This window comes from Rhopalosiphum maidis, chromosome 4 (assembly GCF_003676215.2).
Source record: "Rhopalosiphum maidis isolate BTI-1 chromosome 4, ASM367621v3, whole genome shotgun sequence".
NCBI classification, from domain to species: Eukaryota; Metazoa; Arthropoda; class Insecta; order Hemiptera; family Aphididae; genus Rhopalosiphum; species Rhopalosiphum maidis.
The window spans coordinates 14,704,936-14,728,182 of record NC_040880.1 but is presented as its reverse complement, the minus strand read 5'-3'; the positions used below and the strand labels follow the sequence as shown (position 1 = coordinate 14,728,182).

At 31.4% G+C, this 23,247-nt stretch overlaps 1 protein-coding gene across 1 annotated transcript in view; it reads left to right on the top strand.

Moving 5' to 3' along the window:
* The first annotated feature begins 2,284 nt into the window (after positions 1 to 2,284).
* Positions 2,285 to 23,247, top strand: part of LOC113554894 (PR domain zinc finger protein 16-like) — a 102,656-nt gene continuing 81,693 nt past the window's right edge. The window contains exon 1 of the mRNA XM_026958984.1: positions 2,285 to 2,333. Within this exon, the coding sequence (XP_026814785.1) occupies positions 2,297 to 2,333 (37 nt within the window). The 5' untranslated portion in view covers positions 2,285 to 2,296. The remainder of the gene's footprint in view (positions 2,334 to 23,247) is intronic.

Genomic DNA, 23,247 nt, shown 5'->3' with positions numbered 1-23,247 from the left:
CATATTGATATACTATGTAGCTTTGCAATAGGTAGTATAAATAATACATTATATTTATATGGTATTCTTCTTTTAGTATAGTTTAGAGTACTTACAATATTAATTATAACCAAAAGTACTAATCCATCGATCTTTACTTTTGATTCATTATGATACTTTCAAATTTCATCATTTATTTGTGTTATCAGCAATTAAATTAAATAATATTTATTGTATTTTTATTTATATAAATAATAATTAATTTAAATAAAAGTTATATAGTACACGGTAAGGTATATGGGTAAATATATATAATATATATGTATTATCAAATATTTATAACCAGTCAGTACCTATTTATAAATGAATACCTGAAAGTGAAAGAAATATTTGACCTTAATAACACAAATACATTAAAACCTATGTATTATATCTATTGAATATTAGTTATTTTTTTTTTGATTTTCGATAAATCCATTTTTTATATGTTTGGTAGTTTCATTAATTTTATTTCAGCATTGTAGAACTATTCATAAGAATGTATGCAATGCAATATATTAACTACATTTAATAAAAATACTTTGGTTTTTTAAATACATTATTTGACTCTAATATAAATAATATCATAATATTTTTGTTTTGAATGGACGTAAGTTACCTATTTGTTAATAAATTAAACTATATTACTGATTAATTTGCTGTGTCTTAGTTAATGAGACATTTTTTTATATTACTCTTTGTTATGGAAACATACATTTTTAATTTCATATTCTAAAGCAGAATTTTTTTGACAGTTTTTGTGTTTGAAAATTAAAATTTGAATAAGTAGTTAATCACTTATATAAGAGTTAAAATTAGGTATTTTAAGTTTGGCCCAGTAGAGTGAAATAGCTCAGGGATATCCCGCAAAATGATTTTTTACTCTACTCCGATTATTTAAAGTTTAAAGTTTAAAGTTTAAATAGGTACTTATAAATTATAAGTTAGTTTAAATTTGTTATTCATTTTGTAGATACATTGTATACATAGAAAAGTATTTCGAAATCTATTCTAAGATAAATATCGTCACTATTATAGCGGTTTCTGAATATATTTTTGAATAACGTGAATGATAACATTCAAATTCAAATGTTTTTCTGGAACGTTATTTTTATGTATCTGGAACAATATTTTGCACAGTGGAAAATACACGAGTAAACTCGCCCGTACCTATCATCGTTTTTTAGTTATAAGAACAGCACGAGTATAATTTATAATGGACTCCCCTATATTCGAAATTCATGTCGTATGTATACTGTTGATACGCGGTATTCAGGGGCGGACTGATACATCAAATTCAGGTCCAAGTATAATAATTTATTATATTATATCTATTTCACGTTTTAGTTGAACCATTTTTAAGGACTGTAATATTGAAATAGGCACAACAAAACGTTCAAAAACATCCGCTAAATATTATAATGATCGGAAAAAAGGAAGGGAGGCTATATAGTTTGAAAACAAAAGTTTTCGTATCATCCCACTGCACACTTATTAAGTAATAGCATACTAAAGAGTTGGAGAATAAATAAAAGTCCTTTGGGGGTGTTTAAAAATTCCGAAAGTCAGAATTTGAACGAATTTTTTGTTTGAGGTAAAAATGCGGGCGGTAAGCGTGCTCGGCGAATGACCCTGTACGCGGAAGGTATCGTTGGTCGGTGATCGCGTCATCACCACCCGAGTCAGTCCCGGTGCCTACGTCATCACACGCCACAACGTACTCGTACTACCCACTGTCGGGTCTATAGTAGGCATATATACAATATACAGTGTAGTCGTGCTTTATGCGTACTATACTCACTATGCGCTGTGCACAATCACACACCAATCACGTGTCCCACCGCGATCGGATACATCATAATATTGTTATTGTCATGACGTGTATATACCTACGATTATATTATATGTGCCTACAACACGGGCGCGCATTGTGATTTTAAATATTATATAATACTATACAGTAGTAACTATTATACGCGGCTACACGGTAACGGCGTTATTCGTAATTAATACGACGTACACTTAATAACGACGTCCCGTGCGGAACGCGCATTACAAAATTGGTAGGTATATTAAACCATTATAAAATATATTATGCGCGGCGGCGGCGGCCGATGACTGATAACTGCGTCGTGCAGGGGCCGCGCGCGTACGTGGGTGCGCTGGCGGGGACCGTTTTTCAGGGAAATCCAAACCCTGTGAGTGAAAACGTGCGCGGCGGGCACGCCAGTTGAAGCCACACGACCACGGCGGCACACTCAGACGATATCACCCCCGAATGAGGTCAAAATCAGTGGCCAGGCGACTCGCCAAAGGTAAGGCAACACGTTTTCTCGGTGTACCTATACGATATTTACAGTTAATAATGCACAACAAAACCGTGAAACTACACACACACACACACTATTGATTAAAACGTTATAAACACAAATAATATAATAAACGAAAATATATTATATATAATATACATATATAGTATCATATGATAATAGTCTATGTGCACTGTATAAATCTGTAAATCCACTTGCATAATATTATATACAGCAATACATACTACGTGAAGTACGCGAGCAGTTTATACTATTTTTTTTTTTTGAAAAGTACAAGTTTTGAAAAGTTTGTTTTTTTCCCGTGTTTTCTGTAAGTATCTCATCGGCGTCTAGCGTGTACAAATATTGAACCAGAACATATCTACGTATGTAGGTATTGATATTAAATCGAATATCCGATTATTATTCCGATTTTTGTATTTTGTGACGAATATAAAAGATTGAAGGTAATTTTAAAAATAGCCGCCTCGCTTAAATATGTCTCATGCATGCTGATATATATTATGCTGATCGTGAGAGACAGTGTACTTAATATAGGTTAGTATAAATAGTAAAGGCATGATGTATCTATTTTTTTTTCATAAAATTATTATTATCGAGTTAAAAATTAAATATTGTTACAATGATACCATTAAATTAAGTTAATTGCAGTCCATCGGTTTTCAATTGATTTTATTTTTATGTATCTACTGAGTTTTTTCCAGTGAATGAATGTTTTCATTTGAACGATATCGTTATTAAAAGTTAGAAAATAATAACGCCGTTATCAATTATTGCACAATTATTTATTATGATATCCAGGGTGTCTTATTGACACATAAATTCGTGGGTTTGAGTTATTTTTTCTACATGAATTTTCGAAAAAATTATTTTTTTCGCATCAATCAAGTAATGATTTTCATAGGTAGGTATCATTTGTGTCCTTTAAATATATAATAGCTTTCACGAACTTAACATAAAAATGTATATTTATAGCAAAAAAACTATTTTATTATGTTTCATATTGGATTAACGATAAGAGTGTCAACTTTATTCATTTTTCATACACAACCTAACTTTATTGTTCTTGTTTCACTTGTTATTGCTATTGTTATGTTTTGATATATTGATATTATAATATGTTATTATTGCTTAAAATACATAACTTAATATTTATTTGGGAACTAAATTTATGTATTTATTTTTATAATTAATAAAATAAGTTATAAAACCACGGTTGGCTGTATTACTCACGTGGCTCAAATACCTAGAAAATAAAAGTAATTTTGTATTATGTGATAGAAGTTAATAAAATGTATATAAATAAAATAAACAAAAGGCATATAATGCTATTAAGTATTTCTTTAGGTTAATTTTTCTTTCAACATTTAGGAAATATGATAAAAATATACACAAAAAAATAATGTTACATTTTTAACACTGGTAAACTCAACGGATTTTAGTTCATTACTTCATTACTTTAAATTATTGTTAAGTTTGTTAAGAATAATAACTACAATTAAAAAACAACAATATAATTTTGACTGACCACACTTTACCTATACATTTTATAACCCTATGGCTTGTATATAGGTGCTATAAATAAAATAAAGGCTTTAGTTTTTTCTAAGTGATAAATTATTACTGATAGTATACCCTTGAAAATAAATTATGTAAGTATCATACAAATCATAAAATATAATATACGTATAACATATTATTCCTCGACAGAGCAAGTTCACACCAAGTAAATATTATGATCTTTACCGATCTCTTTTTTTATTTTTGGACCACTAAGACTTTCGAATTTTGTGTTTATATTTTATAACACATATAAGTATATCACACAAGATTATCGAATAAACATCGACTCGATATAAAATATCTATCGTATATAAAAGAGACTAAGTGCTAAATGACAAAAACAAATATGATACGCGTGTCAATAATTATAATTTGTAGTAGCAAATAACAATAACAAAAAAAAAGAGTAAAAGTCGAGACCAACTGTTAAAGATCATAATTCGGGTGTTTCTAGCGAACTGTCTGATTATATTTACTTAAATCATGCAGTAATTCTAGGACAAAGGTTTTGACTATAATAACAGATGCGTCTCATTTCAATAATTATTCGACCGGATTTGATAAAAGTTCATAAATTTGCTAAAGTTAGTCCGGCTAATGGTCGTTAATCGTTATAATATGTTATAGATAAAAGGTATATACCTCTAGCTATACATACGTGTTGTACGTGTCTACATAATTCAATGGTATATGTCTTAATTTAAAGAAATGCTCATTAAAGTCATCAAAGCGCATTCAGCTATTATCCATATGAACACGAGGTTAGTTATGTCGCAAAACCTATAATTTATTCTTTAGTAAAAACAAATTTATATTAATTTATTTTTAGAATGTTCAATGTTCATATTATGAAAAAAAAAATTGTATGTATAAAAATTTAAAATAATTGTAATTATGTAGAATATAATATGTGTACCTATTAATATTTTATAACACGACGACTAACGACGTACGATCAATCTTTCTTATCAAGCGTTTTATTCGTGTTATAGTAATTATAAGTTCTTGAACGGATTAATCTATATTTTAGTTTGCACTATTTGACAGTCGTTTCACTATTATGCTGGAGAAAATTAAAAATTTTACTATGTGTTTCAGAAAAGATAAATAGTTAAATTTTATAAATGGAAATTCAATTGATTTATTTATATTTATAAATCCAATCCATTATTTGATATACTTTTTAATATTCGTTATTTTAAACATCAAATTATGAAAGTTAAATATTTAAAATCTTTCCAAAGTTAACCTCAGTCACGCTTATCTACATTATTATTGACAAGAAAAAATAATTTAGGAATTGTTTGTTGGGAGCAAATAATAATAAAAATATAATGTTTATGGCAGTAGCAGTCGTTAGACCAATAAACACACTCAAATCTAAGAGTAGTTTTCGACGGAATATAAAATACTAATAAATTATTAGTAATAATATATCGTAATAATTAATAAGTATGAAGTATATATTTAACTACACACATAATAATATTTAATTTGTACAAAGCACACATATTTTGATTGCTGATTAAATACGAAGGTTATTAATTATTATATTACACTTTACACATGAAGCCAATTGTAGGCACCGTGTTATACCGATATATTAAATTTTCAATTGATTTTAAAATTTAATTATTTGATTACTTACGATTATTAACGTGTTTTAGTGTAACACTGAATAGCTCAAACATAATTATATTTGCACTTTTGCAATATTATGTTTGTTGTAACCGCAACGAAACTAAAGATGTTAATTAGTTATTTAGTTCTATGATGTTGAGTAACAGTCTCGGTTTCGTTACGTAGGTATATAAGTAAAGCCCCGCTCAAAACCATAGAATATTATCGATGCAATAAATTGTTGCTACAAAAAAGTAGCAAATTTCTTTTCTTTTTTTTTTAATGGATAAAATACGCTTTGTATAATACATTAATCAAGTAAACTAATTTATGAATTATTTAGCATTATGCTATTAAATTCTATAATACTAGTACACAGCATAAATAAATTTATACAGTACCTTCAGTATACAAACACTATGTTACCCTTTACAATAATTATGTATTAAATTAGAATAAGAATTAAAACAAGAGTCTAGCCGATATACGAACCAAAACCGAAATATTTCTAGGTAAATCTAGGACCTCTTTTAGTCTTTTTTATAACAATACAATATGATGCATGATCAATTCGGCGCGAAATAGATTTCAAACACGCGCAAGCACTATTGCTTAGCTATACTCAGAAATAATAATATATATAGCTGCAGTGTAAACCGTACGGATCAATAGTATTTTAAATCAGTGTATTATGTAAATTATTATCGGTAACGTATTTGAATCGTCGACCACGGGTGCAGCCGGCGGCAGTCATCTATCCTCTTCTTTAATATTATACGCATTACGTCATTTCGCCCCGATTACCATTTAGATTCCGAGAAAATGTCATCGTTACGCACTATCGGACGCGCTGCAGTGGTACGATGTCAATCGGCAGACCGAACCCCTCTCACACCGACACGATATCATTATGCACTTCTCCAAAACACACAAATATAATATTTTGTATCTTTAATTTTCTTTTTCTCTTTTGGCATGATATATATATATGTGTGTGTGTGTGTGTGTGTGTGTGTGTTCCTATTGAATACACACATGTGTTTTCGGACAGTAGCGCGTTAGGACGGTATAGGATTTTTCTAAGGGGTGGACACTGTGGTGTCCGGCGGATGTGTCCGATTTCACGACCTTCGATGTGTGTGCGTATGTGTGTTGTGTGTGGGTGCGTGTGTGGGTGTACGGTGGTATTAATCATCTGTATACATATCATGTTTTGTATACTCCAGTGCGCGCGCGATCCCTTGCGCGCTTGCGTTTCCCACCGGTCTCGCCAAAAATTCTGAGAAGATCGCGCAATCGTAAAAACTGACGACCGACACGTGTGTGTCTTGTTCCCGAATCCAATCAATTATAGCCCTGCGAAATCCAAAGAAAAAAATTTAAAAAGGACACTGCAGTATATAATACGTATACCTACTTTCCTACAGCCAACGTAGTATATCACGCAGCTCGTTAAATTCACACCGTCGTCGTCGTGCAGACATCAACGGTGTATACGAAACACACATTTATTTCGCCGTTTTAGCGACAGTCTTTGCGTATGATACGTATAACGATGTGGTCGATATGATGGTAATATATATTAATACATTATACACCAGTAAACGGTGCCGCGCACGTATTTACGTATGACAGTAAAGTATATTGAAGCTTATCCGATGTTAAGTCCGAATTGCGCGATGTCGTGAGTATACCTGAGAAATTATTACCGATAGAGTTAGGTTAGGTAAAAAAATAAAAAATAAAATGATGTTTTCTTATAAGTTGGACTAAAATATACACTATTAGGTGACTTAGTATTAAACAAGGTGAACTTTTAAAGGTACCCCGACATTTATATTCTCAAAAAGTATTAACGTTTTTGAAAAACTTATTTTTTAAAATAGGTGCTTGAAAGAATCACACACAACTTTATCGCAAAGTAAAAATAAAAAATTTCACCGTTAATACTTTTTCAGATTTTAATTTTTCGATAAGTGTATACATTTTTAAGTCCATCTTCATATTCATGTCATTTTGTAATGACTTTATATTATATAATTTCTAAAAATTTTAATAAATTCTGTGTTTAACCTTAAAAAAAATCGTTTTGTATAGAGGACACGTAACAGTAAACGCGCAATTTGTGATAGGGGGTGGGTATCTAGTATAGATAGTGAAAATTCAAGGCTTATAATTTTAATTATTGTTATGAGGTATGGACGACGACTGATATTTTTTAAGAAAATAATTGCGTTAAAAACTAATTTTCGTACGCCCTGGATGGAACATCATAATAATTTTATACTATAAATTATAATATTATAATATTTACAGAATCAATCACAACTTTCGAAATTTCTTTCACCAGACCGTTGTCGTCGAGGGTTGCGTTTGTGCAGCGTATATAATAACATAAATAATATCACCTACTTCACGGTAAATGAGTTCACACACTTTGGTACGAAATAATGAATAATAATAAAATTTGTGTAAAAAAAATGCGTTTATACTTACAAGATCCTTTGAAATTTATATGGCCAACGATTTAATTGAATAACCATCGGTATGCAGGTTTATGATAGTTTACTGGAGTATGCCAAAACGAATTTTAATTAAACTGTTTGTACATATATAATTATTATTACGTTGTAGCGTTATGAATACCTATATACAAGTACTTTGTCTGTTTTATTTCGTATTATGTATTTATATGTTAAAAAAATATTATAAAACAACATTTTATTTCAAAACCACTAAGACATAAACACTTTGTATACGTTGCTCAAGCTGAAATTGTAAGTAAACAGTTAAGTATAGCCATGTAGGCATGTACTCTACAAATTCACGGGTTAAATTTGGTTTTTTAAAAGTCATTAAATCTGGTAATTTTTTCATTTTATCGTTTAATATTATTATATTATATATTTATATTTATGTACTTTACTTAAAAAACTAAAACAACTATTTTGTATAGTCATGATGATTTTCAAAACAAAATATTAAACGGTTAAATGAGTTTAGTTATATTATAAATACTACAACTATATACTCGTACAGTTGTAGTAATTAGTAAATAATAATCATCTTTATTTATTTATTTACGTATTAAATACATCCGCAGGTTAAACTATAGAGTTTACAGTTTCAAGTTATACGAATTAACTAAATTACATAATTGTAAGATACAATACAAATGTACAACAGCTAAATCATGGCAATATTATTTTGTATTAATAGTACTTAATATGTAATAAATAATGATCATAAGGGATCATGACAAAATTCAAAGTTTTAATACTCTTAACTTTGTTGTAAGAATTTAATATACTAGTGTAGGATTATTTAACATATTAGTAGAAGGTAACAAAAACTCAAAGAAAAGGATTTTTTTTATGTAAATATTATTTGAATTTATTATTAATAATTTATTGGAATAAATAGGTAGTATGAAATTATTTTAAATATTCAATATTTCTCATAAAAAAACACCACCTAGTGAGTACCTACATACATATTTGAACAAACAAACAAAATTCAATAGTTTTAATTTTATCTGAATTATTGTATGCACTTATTAGTTATTATTAATTTTTTAATTAGTAGGTAACAAGTAAATTATCTTTGACATATTTTTTAACAAAATAAACAATTTAAAGGTAATAATTTATAAACTCCTCCCAAAAAAAGGGCCTCATGTTACAATTTTTAACAAAGTTCAGATCAAAAAGATAGTTTTTTGTTGGCTTTACATGGATCAGAATTTATATTTGTTATGTACAAATAGCCATGAAAAAAAGTCTCAAATATTGTTAATCATAAACATTAAATATTTCGACTAATAGTGACTTTTTTATAGACTTGAAAAGTTTTTATTGATGTTTTTATTATGTCTTATAATATATTTACCATTTACACTTACTAGATTCTACTGTATAAATATTCGAAATCTTCACACATATATATACAATATTCATTATTTCATGTGAAATAGTCGTATATTATCTATTACCTACTTCAATCCTATACAAGCAATAAGCATATTGAAGTAAATTAAGCTCTGTTCAGAAGATTTATATAAACATATTTTTATTTATTTTTAAATATATTGTTGAAATGTATAAAACTCGCCAAGAATACTTAAAGAAAAAAAATACACAAGTCCATCATATTCAAATACCATTTCTTAAACTTTTAATATTATTATAAGTTAATATTATTCTAAACATTTGATTATTATAGCATCATTTTACGAAAATTCATAATTGTTTTGATACATTTTCAAAATGTAACGTTAACTTCTCCCCGAAACGCGACAAATATATAACCTTCAAAGCCACATCCCTATCAGACACTACAGATATGCCACATTATTATAATATTTAGGTGTATATCGGCCACCGGGCAGTACAGTACAACATCATATATATATATATATATATATATATATATGTATATTATACGCACGCACTCTGCACTGTGTCGCGTCCGACACTCGTAATATTATAACCGTCGGCTGTCGGTGTTGCCGAGTGAGAACTATAATACAGGAAGTCTCGTCGCTCGGACCATCGGCGGCCACGGCAAATCCGTCTTCGGCTTTCGCCGATCCGTGTGCGATATGCGCCTTAAAAATAGACACGGACGCACGTGTGCGCTCGGACCCAGCTGCTGTCCCGTCGGTATGCCGGTCGCAGATCATATTATTATTACTATACACGGTATTACGAATACGAATAATAATAATAATAATATATTCTAACGGCCGTTCGTACGTACTGCAGCACGTTACGCGCGTCGCGTGATAGGTGACGACCCGCAGTGGAGACCGAGAGACGTCTGCTGACCAAATGACCGCAGCACGTTCCGATCGTAATTAGCGAGACGGGTGCACCGAAATCTGCAGCAGCACCTCATCGTGCGTTTATATATATATATATATATATATACACAATGCGTATAGTATCCGTATGTGTATATATAATGTGTCTGTATGTATATAATGGTACAATAATTACCGTCTGCTGTGACAGACGCGCGCGTTCACGATTTTCGTCCGAAAATATATAATAATCTCCGTAGCAGTCACTATCGCCGCACGAGCGTGTATTATTTATTGTTATTTATTATGCAGCCGCACGTGTGACATCGGAACGCGCATATTATGTAGATATACCTATACGATGCAGTCGATGGACCGGGAAAAAAACGCCATTTATATTGCGTACACGCCAACAACATAAAGGGTATCGTATCAAATCCGTTTCAAAAATATATTAATGACAGTAATAACGTGACGTTAAAAAATATTATAATATAGTGCAATATTGTGTTTTTAATTTTTGTTTGCTAGAAATCGCAGTATTGATATAAATTCGTTTTTCAAAATGGGTCTAGAAATTAGATTCTTAATTTTCCATCCCGTTTTGTTTGTGTATAACGTATTAGACAATTATTACTTAATTTAATAAAACAATCGAACTATTACTATTAGCTCAGTATAGTCAGTGCTAATTGGGATCTAATAAACGTACGTTTACTACACCTAACCTATAATAAGTAAACAGTTCAATATTGTTATAAAAGTTTTCTCCGTCTGTTGCTTAGCCGTGAAAAACGACAACGTCGCTTGGTCTAAAACAATATACTCGTATACTAAGTGTATTATACTATATATGTTTCGTCGGTTTATGATATTATATTATAACATATCAAAATTGAATTATTTCACTAAACCCTAACCTAACCGTACAAGTCGATATATATTATTATGCACACAAACTTATGACATTTTCTTTCGACCACTTCACTTTTATCACACACACACACTTATATACAAAACATATAATAATAATAATAATAATAATAATAATAATAATCATGCATTAATAACTGCGGTGGACACGAAACGTGGTGCGTGACAGTGTGTCTCGACAATAATTCCCCGACGTCGTGCTACAATCAGTGGCGAGAGGGTGGTATAGTGGTGAGGCGGGAGTCCTGTGTCGTCGGCCAATCATTAGTGTGTATGGCTGTCCGGAAGGAACAGGGTTTCCTGAAGAGATAACACGGTCGCGACACGACAGTTCACGTGCGTGATTATGACGTGAGAGGTATATGAAAAAAATAATAGCCAAAATAAAACAAAAAAAAAAAATAAAATAAAATCGAAATGAGAAAAAAAAATGGGAAATTTATCAAACGACTAGATCTGGTGTTGTCACAAAGTTAAACAGAGAGAGAGAGGAAAAGTGTACAAGCAAAGTAACCCTGATAAAAAAAAAATGCTTAGATATACATATATAATGTATATAATATATCCAGTAAACGCGCAGCAAAGACCATTAAAACCTCGCTCGTGTATTATATATGAGAACGCGTATATTAGACATTTTATTACCTAAAGCAACGGCAGAATTACGGGAAATTGAAGCGTTTTTCGTGCGTTTTATCGAGGCTGTTGTAATTATATTTGTGCCACTTGAGTCGTCGGTACGATTGGCAAACGACGGAACTAGATAGTATTTCCTAGTGTAGTAGATTTCACTTTGGGATAAAAATATGGGAAATTCCGATTCAAGAGGAGTTGAATTTACTCCGATGAAACGTATAGTTCGTCTTCTATAGGCGGTAAACGATAAAGAAAAATTTTGGTTTTTCGATTGAAAAATGTAGACCTCCCTGCACCCGATTGAAGACGAACTAAAATTCGTTTGGGCTGCATCTATACAGGACGCGTGACGAATCGGAATAATAATATGATATTAGATAGTCGTTGAAGACACTGAATTATAATTTGACAACGAAATCACGAAAAAACCATCATACTGTAAGATGATGCGGTTGTCATTTTTAGTTATTTGGGCAAATGTTTACAATAGGCATTCTAAGTGGACAGGGCCGCAGGGGAATCGTATTAGTCGTTTAAACGTTAAGATTGTTAACTTTCTATCGAAATGTTCGTTTCTGTGACTCGTTTGGGTATAGTCTTCAAATCCTCAATAAACACCGTCCGACAGTCAAAGTGTGCTGTGATGTGTATTTATGTATGGTTCGAAGACTGCCGTGTGTGAGTGCAGTGTATGCATTTATAGTATGCACGTATGATTTTTGTAACGGGTGATTAATGTCGGACGTTTTGCACAACGGTTCGAGCGACATGTGGCCAGATGAGTGGAAGAGTGAAGAGGCACTCGTAGGTACGCATGCAGCACCATATATATATATATATACAAACATATTGGTACAAGTTATTGTGCGTAAACGCGGGCACGTGGTATCGCGCGGGCGAATATTATAATATATTATTATACTGATATAATAGCGCAGTTTACAAATGTTATTATATGTTTTCGGCTTTTTGTTTCGACCGGCGTTTGTACCACTGCTATATAGTATGCAGTCTGCACGTACCGATTAATAAATACGGTTACCGTATATTATATTAAATATTATTATTATTGTTTAATAATTATGATATTGCATTGTTATACTATTGTATTCATTTATATGCTATTATATTGTGTTCTACATAATATACGTGCGCGGAGAGAGGACAAAAAATATTACCGATTTTTCGAAACGCGTTTTTGTTTCATGCGACGGATTTGAATAAAACGTTATAATATCACGCGAGTGGGGCACTCGCCGACGCACACTTCTACGCGTATAGTTATTAGCGGGCCACTCTTCGCGAACGCTCTTTATGAAAACGACCAGCGCCGATTTTATTATTATACGTACCTACATATGTATATAAAAGTATTCACGTCGAGTTTACACGTTGACAGGACGGCTCTAGCTGTATGTTATTAAATTTCGCGACACAATGCCGTTAACACGTCACAATATCGAAAACGCCGAGGGCCGTACTAAAAGTCGATCCTATTAAGAATAAATATTGCTTATACTTATGGTCTTAATTGAGATTCATAAATGAGACTTGTGCTTAAGAAAAGAAAAAGTACAACTTAAGTAGATATTATAATAAAATTCCAAAAAGGTTGTGTTAAACCGTGTTTAAACGATTCTTTTAATGATTATTATATGATATAATAATTATATTTTATTATGTTGCGGTACGTTAAAAAAATCACGTGTAACGTTAAATTTTATATGATACTTATATATATATATATACTAATAATACGACAGAATCATATTTAATATGATATTATAGTTAACCATTTTATCATCGGTAGCATTGCGTTCATTTTTCACCAAAGTAGATAGGATGTGCTCGCACACACACAAATCATTATAGTGTATAATATTATGTAGTTGGACAATGTGTAATCACACCTAAACCGTTTAAGTGTTAAACCATCAACCAAACCGATGAACGCTGCAAATGTATAATAATGAGTGTTGCTATTGTGTTCTCCGATATTTAACAGTATAACGACGATTTTATTATATTGTTGTTTGTGATAAAATAACCGGCGACCAAACGTAATCTATGTATAGTATAATTATTATCACCGTAGTAAAGAAATATTCGTAATTTGAATAATAATTAAGCTATACACCAATAAGCCAATAACTAATATTATTGTGGAGTAGCATTTGTAAATACTTTAGATACCTGCTGCAGGTACATTTCCATCATAGTTCGCACTATCAATAATTTTCATGAAGTTATATAATATCCAGTAGATAATCTAATTTGTTCGTATCAACTAAGTGTACACGATTATAGCAAACTTAATGAACAGGCAACAGCAAATTATGATAACTATCTCTAGTAGAGACACACGAATTGATGTCCAACTTAATTGTTTGAATTTCGTGCTTTATGAATGTGATTGCCAAGGTACAATTTGTTGTTGTATTATTTACGAATAAAATTAAAAATAATTTATTTCAAAGTATATAATAATCCATTTATACTAATATTACTTAATTAACACCATACTGACGGAAACAGTGGAAGAAATATGGAAAAGATTCGTTATTGTTAATTCTTCGTTTTTTTTGCATACATTATTTTTTTATAAAATAATTATTTGATCATTATTATTTTAATAATAAAAATTTATTTTTTATTACCTATACCATTTAAAATACCTGGCATGCCTATATTATAATATTATTATGTATATGTATATAGTACGTAGTATTTACTTATATTAAATGTATATTTTATTGTTTAACAATAATCGAATATCGCAATAATAGAACGTAATATTGAAAAAAAAAAAAAAAAAAAAAAACAATAAACTACAACAACGAATTCGCTCAAGTAAAATAATTAAAATTAAGAATTAAAGTGATGATACTGCGTCATGCATAATGACCATAGTGTTTAATTATATTTCCGTGATGCACTTGATTAGATATCTATAAAATAATGAAGCACGCGCCCGCGTTGTGTAATGCATGTCCTGCTCTTACGCACTATATAATATATACGTATTATATTTTAGTCGCCATGTAATTGAACTACGGGACACTGAAAAACAGTTGTCTCGACGACAATGAAAGGGAACTTTTTGACCCTCTCGATGCGGTTAACGAGCGTGTATTTTTCGTAGTTTTTTTTTCTTTTTTGCCTTTCCATGTTTTTCCTACCCCTGCGCACACTCATTTATCATCATTCGGACGGCGCACTGTCCCCGACAACACTATCCCATCAATATCATAATAGCCGATCATTGTGCGCACGGCTACAACATTACATAATACGTATCACGCACACACACACACACACACCGAGTGAGTTCTACACGGACGTTGCGGATGCGTATCCCGCAGAAAATCGAAAAATCATCTGGCCAACATAATCATTTCTCGGGTCTTTTGGTAAAGTGGTCGACGTACGCATTCTATTCGCGGTAGTTATCATATTATATTCTTAAATTATTATTATACGAGTGTTGCAGTATACAAATATATATATATATTGTATACACGAGAGACCATTAACCATGTTAATGCTTAACGTTTCGGTCTACAGTCTTCGATCGTCGGATTCTTTGATAACGACGTACCAAATAATATATTTTGGACATTAACCGCATGCCCCCCGCAGGAACGAAATATGTTCATTGTGTGCATTCGTAGTGTATACGTCACATTATGCATTTTTATATGTATAAAAAAAATATATATGTTGAAAATTATCGTTTTTTGTTCGTGTAAACGGACACTATGTAGACGACTCGATATTGAATCGTACCGAATCTATACAGTCTCAAACACCGGTATTATTGTAAGATTATAGTTTCTTCTCTTTTCCGTCTCTAAAATAAAATGTTAATGCGATTTGCAGCGTTTTTTTATTTTTGGTCAGATCGTATATACATTTATGCGTTATAGACAATTTCAAGATACGTAACGCTGTGTATCTTTAACGCTTATATATTTTCATATCTTATACCTATTGAAGTTATTGGAATTGGTAGAATTTATATTTATGTACATTTTACCTGTATTTACCTGTACTACGTAGAGTATGGTAGGGAACTATACGTAGTTTTGTTTTAAGGAATGGTTTATTTCCAATAGATGCACCTTATTATGTACATTTATTCAACTAAAACCTATAATTATGGACAGATTAAAATTGAATATTATATAATATATGCATATAAAAAAAATAGTCATTATTCATATAATTTAGTTACTGTATAGTTTTAATAATTTACAATGATATCGACTTATTCAATGATTATCCCATATGTATGATATCGATTTTGTATATTAGGACAAGATAGAAGGATTAGCTTTCGTGATAATAATATTATATAGGTATTAGGTAATGACACCGAAATTTGAAGAACTTAATATTGTTTTACATTAAAGGTAGATGGGTATTTTTCATATTGTTTGCGAATTCAATAGCAAAGGAAACATACTAGCTAAAAAGAACAATATTATTGTTTTTTTGCTTAAAATTAAAATAAAGTTTCGGGTGACTGGTACAGAAAACAATAAACAAATCAACGAGTTCGAAGTATTTGGTGATGTTTTAGAATTAACGATGAAAAATCAATGTGTCTAGTTACTATTATTATTTTTGTTTTTTAATCTCGTACCCATTACCCATTATAATAGTGGTGCTGTTCGTGCGGCTTACATTATAACTTCACGTTACGTATCTATCAAGTCAGGATTGTAATGTCTAACGAAAAATAAATCACGTTATACCGGTCGGCCCGGTATATTATGGTATAATAATGTCGTTATGCCTATTGCATATGTACCATACGATCGCGAAACAAACGGTTCGATACAATTGTAATATATACATAATTGTGTCTATATATATATATATATGCGTAATCTCAAGTCGATACATAATGCATGAAACTTCGATTATTTTTTAATTATCACACCAGCGTGGCGTGTATCGTTAATAATCCGTTACGGTTCATATTTAAATATCGTATAGACGTGTTTTGAACGGTACCTACCTATACCTGTCCAAACAACGGTGCGGCGGCGGGCTGAGGGACGTGTATAATATAGGAATGAGGCGCCTTATGTCTTTGCCCCTTGACGCGGAAACGAATCGCACGATCATAAAACGCCTATATAGTATATACATATATACAAATATATAATGCGTTATATGTATATACTTATATACTCGCATCGCTCGATATACGTACCTGTATTATATAACACAGTCGCATAACATTAAACACACATTTCCCATGTGCAGTTTTAATTATGAACGTCACACTTGTATACTCTCCGCGTACAATATAATTTTTAATATATGACATTATAATAAAGTGTACCTCTATATATTATTATAATATTATGTACAAATATCGTAATTATTATGCGCGAGACTCCTCGTCGTCTCCTCCTCCTGTCTATATAATATACAAATACGCGCACAATGCGTGCGACGGTTGCTGTATGGGATCTCGCCCGGCCGATTTGTATTACTATATACTATCATCGTACCTATATGTATATACAATATATTATTATGAATGTGAATCTAATTGACGGAGAAACGCGCGCGTCGAGAGCGCCGCAAACAATCGTCATTTCACGACAATACAATAATAATATTATAAGACAATGAAGAATATATAGTTTTTTAAACGTCGGACCTAGCCCCTTCCGTGTCTTTTCCACCCGTGTGGGATATGCATAGGTCGTACACGCAGTGTGCCTACGAACATATTATTCATCTCGCGGGACAAAGGGACATGTCACCCCTCTTGTTATATCATTATTATCACGACGGTTACCGCTGCGGTACGGCCGCGTGTGTACGCGTATCGGTGTACCTATATAATATCGGTACATATCATGTACGAGTACGGGTCCTAGAGGCTGTGACTTCTCCAATCAATCGGAAACCGTACGCGAACGCCACTGCACACGCACATGCACACACTCGTGTGTGCTCTCAAACGGTTTTTTAATCGATTCGAATATCTAACGTATACATATATACATATATATGTTTATGCGGGAAACAATGACGGGGGAACGCCGGTATACGTATCGGAAAAACAATAGCAAAATCTGCCGTTATTTCCGATCTGTATTATGTATAACCTATAGTGTTATAATATGCACACTTATTATATTATTGTTACTGCTGCAGCTCAGTTTAAATTAATATTATGCGTATATTGGTTTGTCGCGAGTCGAGTCCGTCGATGGCGACCGCGTCACCGCGATATATCTATAATATTATGCGTACGTAGTGTAAAGTATAATATACATGGGAATGAACATTACATCATCATGATATGTACTTACAGTAATTTAAATAACCGATAGTTTGTTTTCCAGAAGTTATTGGTTGTAAAATTCACAATTCTCAGGAATCATTTCACACGAAAATACTACACAATATATTAATATATAATATTATCCTACAATAATTTAGTTGATATTTATTTTTAGTTATCCCTTCAATCCCCGACGGATTCTATTGTTTTTTTTTTTTTTTATATTACATTCAACAACTTTGTTCGTTTTAATTTTTCATTTGAATTCAAATACGTACGTTTTATATTGTGGTGATAAGAAGCTATATATCTTATACAATATTGTTTATTTTAATTTAATAATTACATTACTAGTTCAATGGTATATTTCTTAATTAATGTAATATGTAATATATAATACTAGGTTTCTACAATTTTAATATCATTTGATTTTATAGGTTGGAGACGTTTTCATCAAAATAATTTCTATTCCTTAAATGTTATCACGTTTAGGTATACTGTAGAAAATTTTGCATTCGGAAATATAAATATGAATAATCTATATTTTGAAAATAATGAGTAAATTACTAAATTATTTAACCACTTATCTCAGATCACATTGCGCCCCTCCCTCTTCCTCACAGAATACTAATCAACTACAACATAAATATAACGAAATAAACTTCACTTTTAAATTTTCACTATTTAAAAATAATATGAACACATTTATTCAATGGAATATTAACGAATCTCAACGGAGAAAATTGCAACATAATCTGAATACTTTTTCTTAATATAAATTAAAGCCAAAATCATAAATAAAGTGAGTTATGTTAATATTTAGTGATTACTTGTATCTACTTTTTAGATAGGCTAATAAGTAATAACTATTGTTGTCAAAGACTTAACAAATAATAATACAAAAAAAAAAATTTAAAAAAAGGTTGAAAAGAATTTTATTTTAAATAATGAATTTTTAATTTCCATTATAAGCGTTGGATGGGTAATTTGCAAGTTAAAAACGCAGACAGGAAGCGACCGCATATGACTATATGAGAAGACAGAATATTGATTAATTAAGTAATAGGTAGGTACTGATAATTATAATAAGTCAACCTCACTCTGCAATACATGTACAACTAATCAAATGTATACTAATTATACTAAATTGTATACTAATAAATTTATATAGGTGTGACTGGGGCTTTTGTGAAGTACCATTTGTGAAGTCACACCATTTCATTATAATGAAAAAAAATAGATTTTACAACATAAATACATTATAATTTAAAAATTTCACTCATCATCTCGTGAGCATAGCTATATATATGGGTAAGATATTATAATGTGGTGAATAAAAAATTCTGTAAAAAAAACAAAATAAAATAATATTGAAAAATAGTAAAAAAAAGAAATTGGGTCTCGCAAATGATTGCAATAAGTGCCGCGCAGTGCAAATTCTTTCGATGGTGCTGTGTTTTGCCTTTTGATTGAACACTATTTTAATACGCTCGGAAAGTAAATACTGAAAAGAAAATTACACTGTAAGACGACTGGTACACAAAACACACGATTATATACTCGAGTGTGTTTACTGATGTTTGAGTTATGATGTATGTGAAAAAAATATTTTTACAACTACAGATTCAAAAAAAAAAAAAAATTTATGTAAATTAGAAACCACTAGACATACCTATTTAAAAAAAAAAAAAATAATATCAAAACTTCTAATACTTATAATATATTGTGGCCTTACTTATTTAATAAGCCAATTATATAAAAAAAAAAAAAAAATGGAAAATAATAATAATAAAAAAAAACATTTTGAAGTAGAGTGACATTGGATTCCGCTTTTGTTTATGCTAACATGCATATTATTGTATATTATTAATCAATTTACTTGTACTCGTATTATGACAGATTATAAAATTTCTATATTTTTCAATTTAAGAAAAAGAATAAATATGTATTCTACATTAATTATGTCATCTGTGTATCATCTGTAAATTATCCACGTCATGCTTCTTGTAAAGGCGTAGTTAAGTATTATTATGAGAACATGTTTCAAAAAAATTCCTGTCGTTTTTTTTATCATTCAAGTTTGATAATTTTAATAAATTCACTCTATTAAGTTAAAGTCAACAAATTGGTTCTGATGAACGCAAATGTATTATGTTGTATATTTGTATGTTGGTAAGAAGGAGACAACACATCTGGGCGGGCGTGACTTTTTCTTAGTTATAATATAATTTAGTACTTAGTACTAATTAGAAAAATGTGTTGACCTTTAATATTTTCGTTCAAAAAACTGATAAAATAACTAGAAATTATAATAAGTATATGGTGCTTATATTTATTCAGTTTTTAGAATATTTGGTATTTTTAATTATACCTGCATTTATGGTTAAAATATTATATAACATTATTGACTGTTCTAAAATTTTCGAGTGTTTAAATTTTGAAGTAATTCAATATGTAATAAGTTATATACCTATAAAGGTACCCGGAAAATGCTCTTACGTCGACGGGAAATTAAATTCAAAATGTTGATTTATTAACACTATTTTATTCATTTTATCAAATAATTTTTCTATTTACGCACTACTTTTACTTTATTTCATTATGCTTTTAATATAATATTATTCGTTTATTTTGTTTGATATTATTGATATATTTATTTTTATTCTCAACATAATCCACATAATATATACTGTCGATTAATTTCCCTATATTGGCTATAATATCAACTGTCTGGGTATTCAAAATATTTTTGATGTAATAAGATCTCCTAATTGTAATCGTGTCAAGAGTTTTGGAAAACATCGTAATAAGTATATCGTCGACACGTATACATTTTACCAGGAGACTGTTTACTATATAACATTATATTATACCCGATAAACAGCTTTAGAGTGAACGGATCAGGTTTTTAACCACCGTGCACCGACACGGCTGCGGAATACTGCGAGAACAAAACGGCGGGATGTAGTATGACCGCGGTAGATATAGCCGATAGGTACTTGTATAATATATAGTATGTCGAAAACCTTTAAACAGTAAATCCGCAGCTGATCTCATACGCATAGCACATTATAGGTATATGGCGGTGAACGCTGTGCGGAGAGGCGAGGAGACGAATCGGAAGAAAAGCAATCGGAAAACAGAAACATACACACTGTACGCGTGTTTATACTTCCGTGAAGGAAATTAAGGGCTCCCGATAGTAATTTCCCTCGCCGTCGTCCGACGATTACGGACCGAATCAAACGCATCGATATCAATATATATATATGTGTATATGTTTATATATACGCCTTTGTACACACACACACACACATATATATATATATACTTATGACCTATATGTATATAACATATACTATAAAATCTCGTGAAGAATATAAAATATATGTATAGGCGTGAAGCCCGTAATGTGTCATATATATATATATGCGGCGGGGACGGTTTAGAATCCTTTTTTTTCTTTCTTACGGTTCGTCATGCGAGATAGCGTGTTGCAGATGTGTCAATTAAACGGCGCGTTTGATATATAAATTACACGATATATACGCCGACTGTGTGGCGGCGGCGGCGCGTGCGGCGGATTTACTGCGCGGAGCGTGTGTGTTGTAATATATAGAAACGAGCCCGAAAACGAATTGCGACTCAAAGTAAATAATAATAATAATAATAATAATAATGCGGACGGCGGTGAAGGGGACGGCTTTTCGAGGTCTTCGGTGAGTCGCGGGAATTAAAAGCGTAAACGGTGGCGGTGAGGTGTATGTATAATAATTACAATAATAATAAAAGGCAGGTATAAATACGCGCAGAGTGCCTACAACAACGAGTGTGGTATAGGTATATAGATAATAACACGGTTAACGGGTGCACACGCGTTGGTATACGTACTCTGGTATACACGAGGGCGGTAACCGCGACGACGACGACGACGAAGCCGCGTGTGCAGTTATATACGCGGTAAGCCTCGGGGCGCGGGTCTGACGCCGTTTGCGCGGGGCAAACAAAAGTGACACGAAACATTGCGGCCAAATGGATTTATTGAAGGCTCCGTCCCGTTGTTCCTCTTTTCAATTAATTTCAATGGCTTCCGCCACTTAATTTATCGTCGTCGTCGTCGTCGTCGTCGTCGTCGTCTCCGCCGTCACTGCCGCTACTGTGCGTAAACGACCTGCACGTTCAGGTATATAATGTTGTATACGTACAGTATTGTATATATGCGTGCGTGCGTGTGTGTGTGTGTGTGTACGTACGATATTATGCAAACAACTACTGCGGTTGCTTTGGGTGCCGCGCGAGCGACCATAGAGGAGGTATATAATTTGAAAGGGAAAAAGAATTGAACTGTCCGCCCGACCTGCTGCGAGCAATGCGGATTAAACATTTATATTAATGATATACTATATATCATGTGCGTATACTTCGCGTCTACTTATAATGTTATACACGGCAAGACTGCCAGGACTTGAAACCGCGATTAAAAATTCGGTATTGGAATCGAAACTTCCCGAAAATCTTCGAACCATGACTTAACCAAAGCCCTTACTGAAGTTTCTAACACTGGTGTAAATATGAAGCACTATATTTTGCGGTATTCATATCAATAGTTCTTTAAAAATAAAAACTTTAAATAATAGCTAACAATTATCACAGATCTCCCATACTTTTCCACAATACATCAGTACATCACGAATAATATTAATTTTGCAAAATACTTATCCCTATCTAGAGATACCTCACTGTTCAATAATTATGCTGACTTTGATTTTTTTCCACGCCCATTCAATATGACTACGGTGGCAGTATTTAAAGTTCCGTTATTCTATATTTTATTCAAGTCTATGATATCCTATACCGTTAGATTGTCTATTATTTGCTATCGTTATACCAACTATTATGCTTGTTATATTTTTGTTGTTAATCTATTTTTCACCTACCTATTTATATTTATATTTTTCTTCTATACAACCTATTATATTTAATTTAAGTATAGTGATTATCTGTTCAATTTGTCTTCCATCGCCCGTTTTACTAAA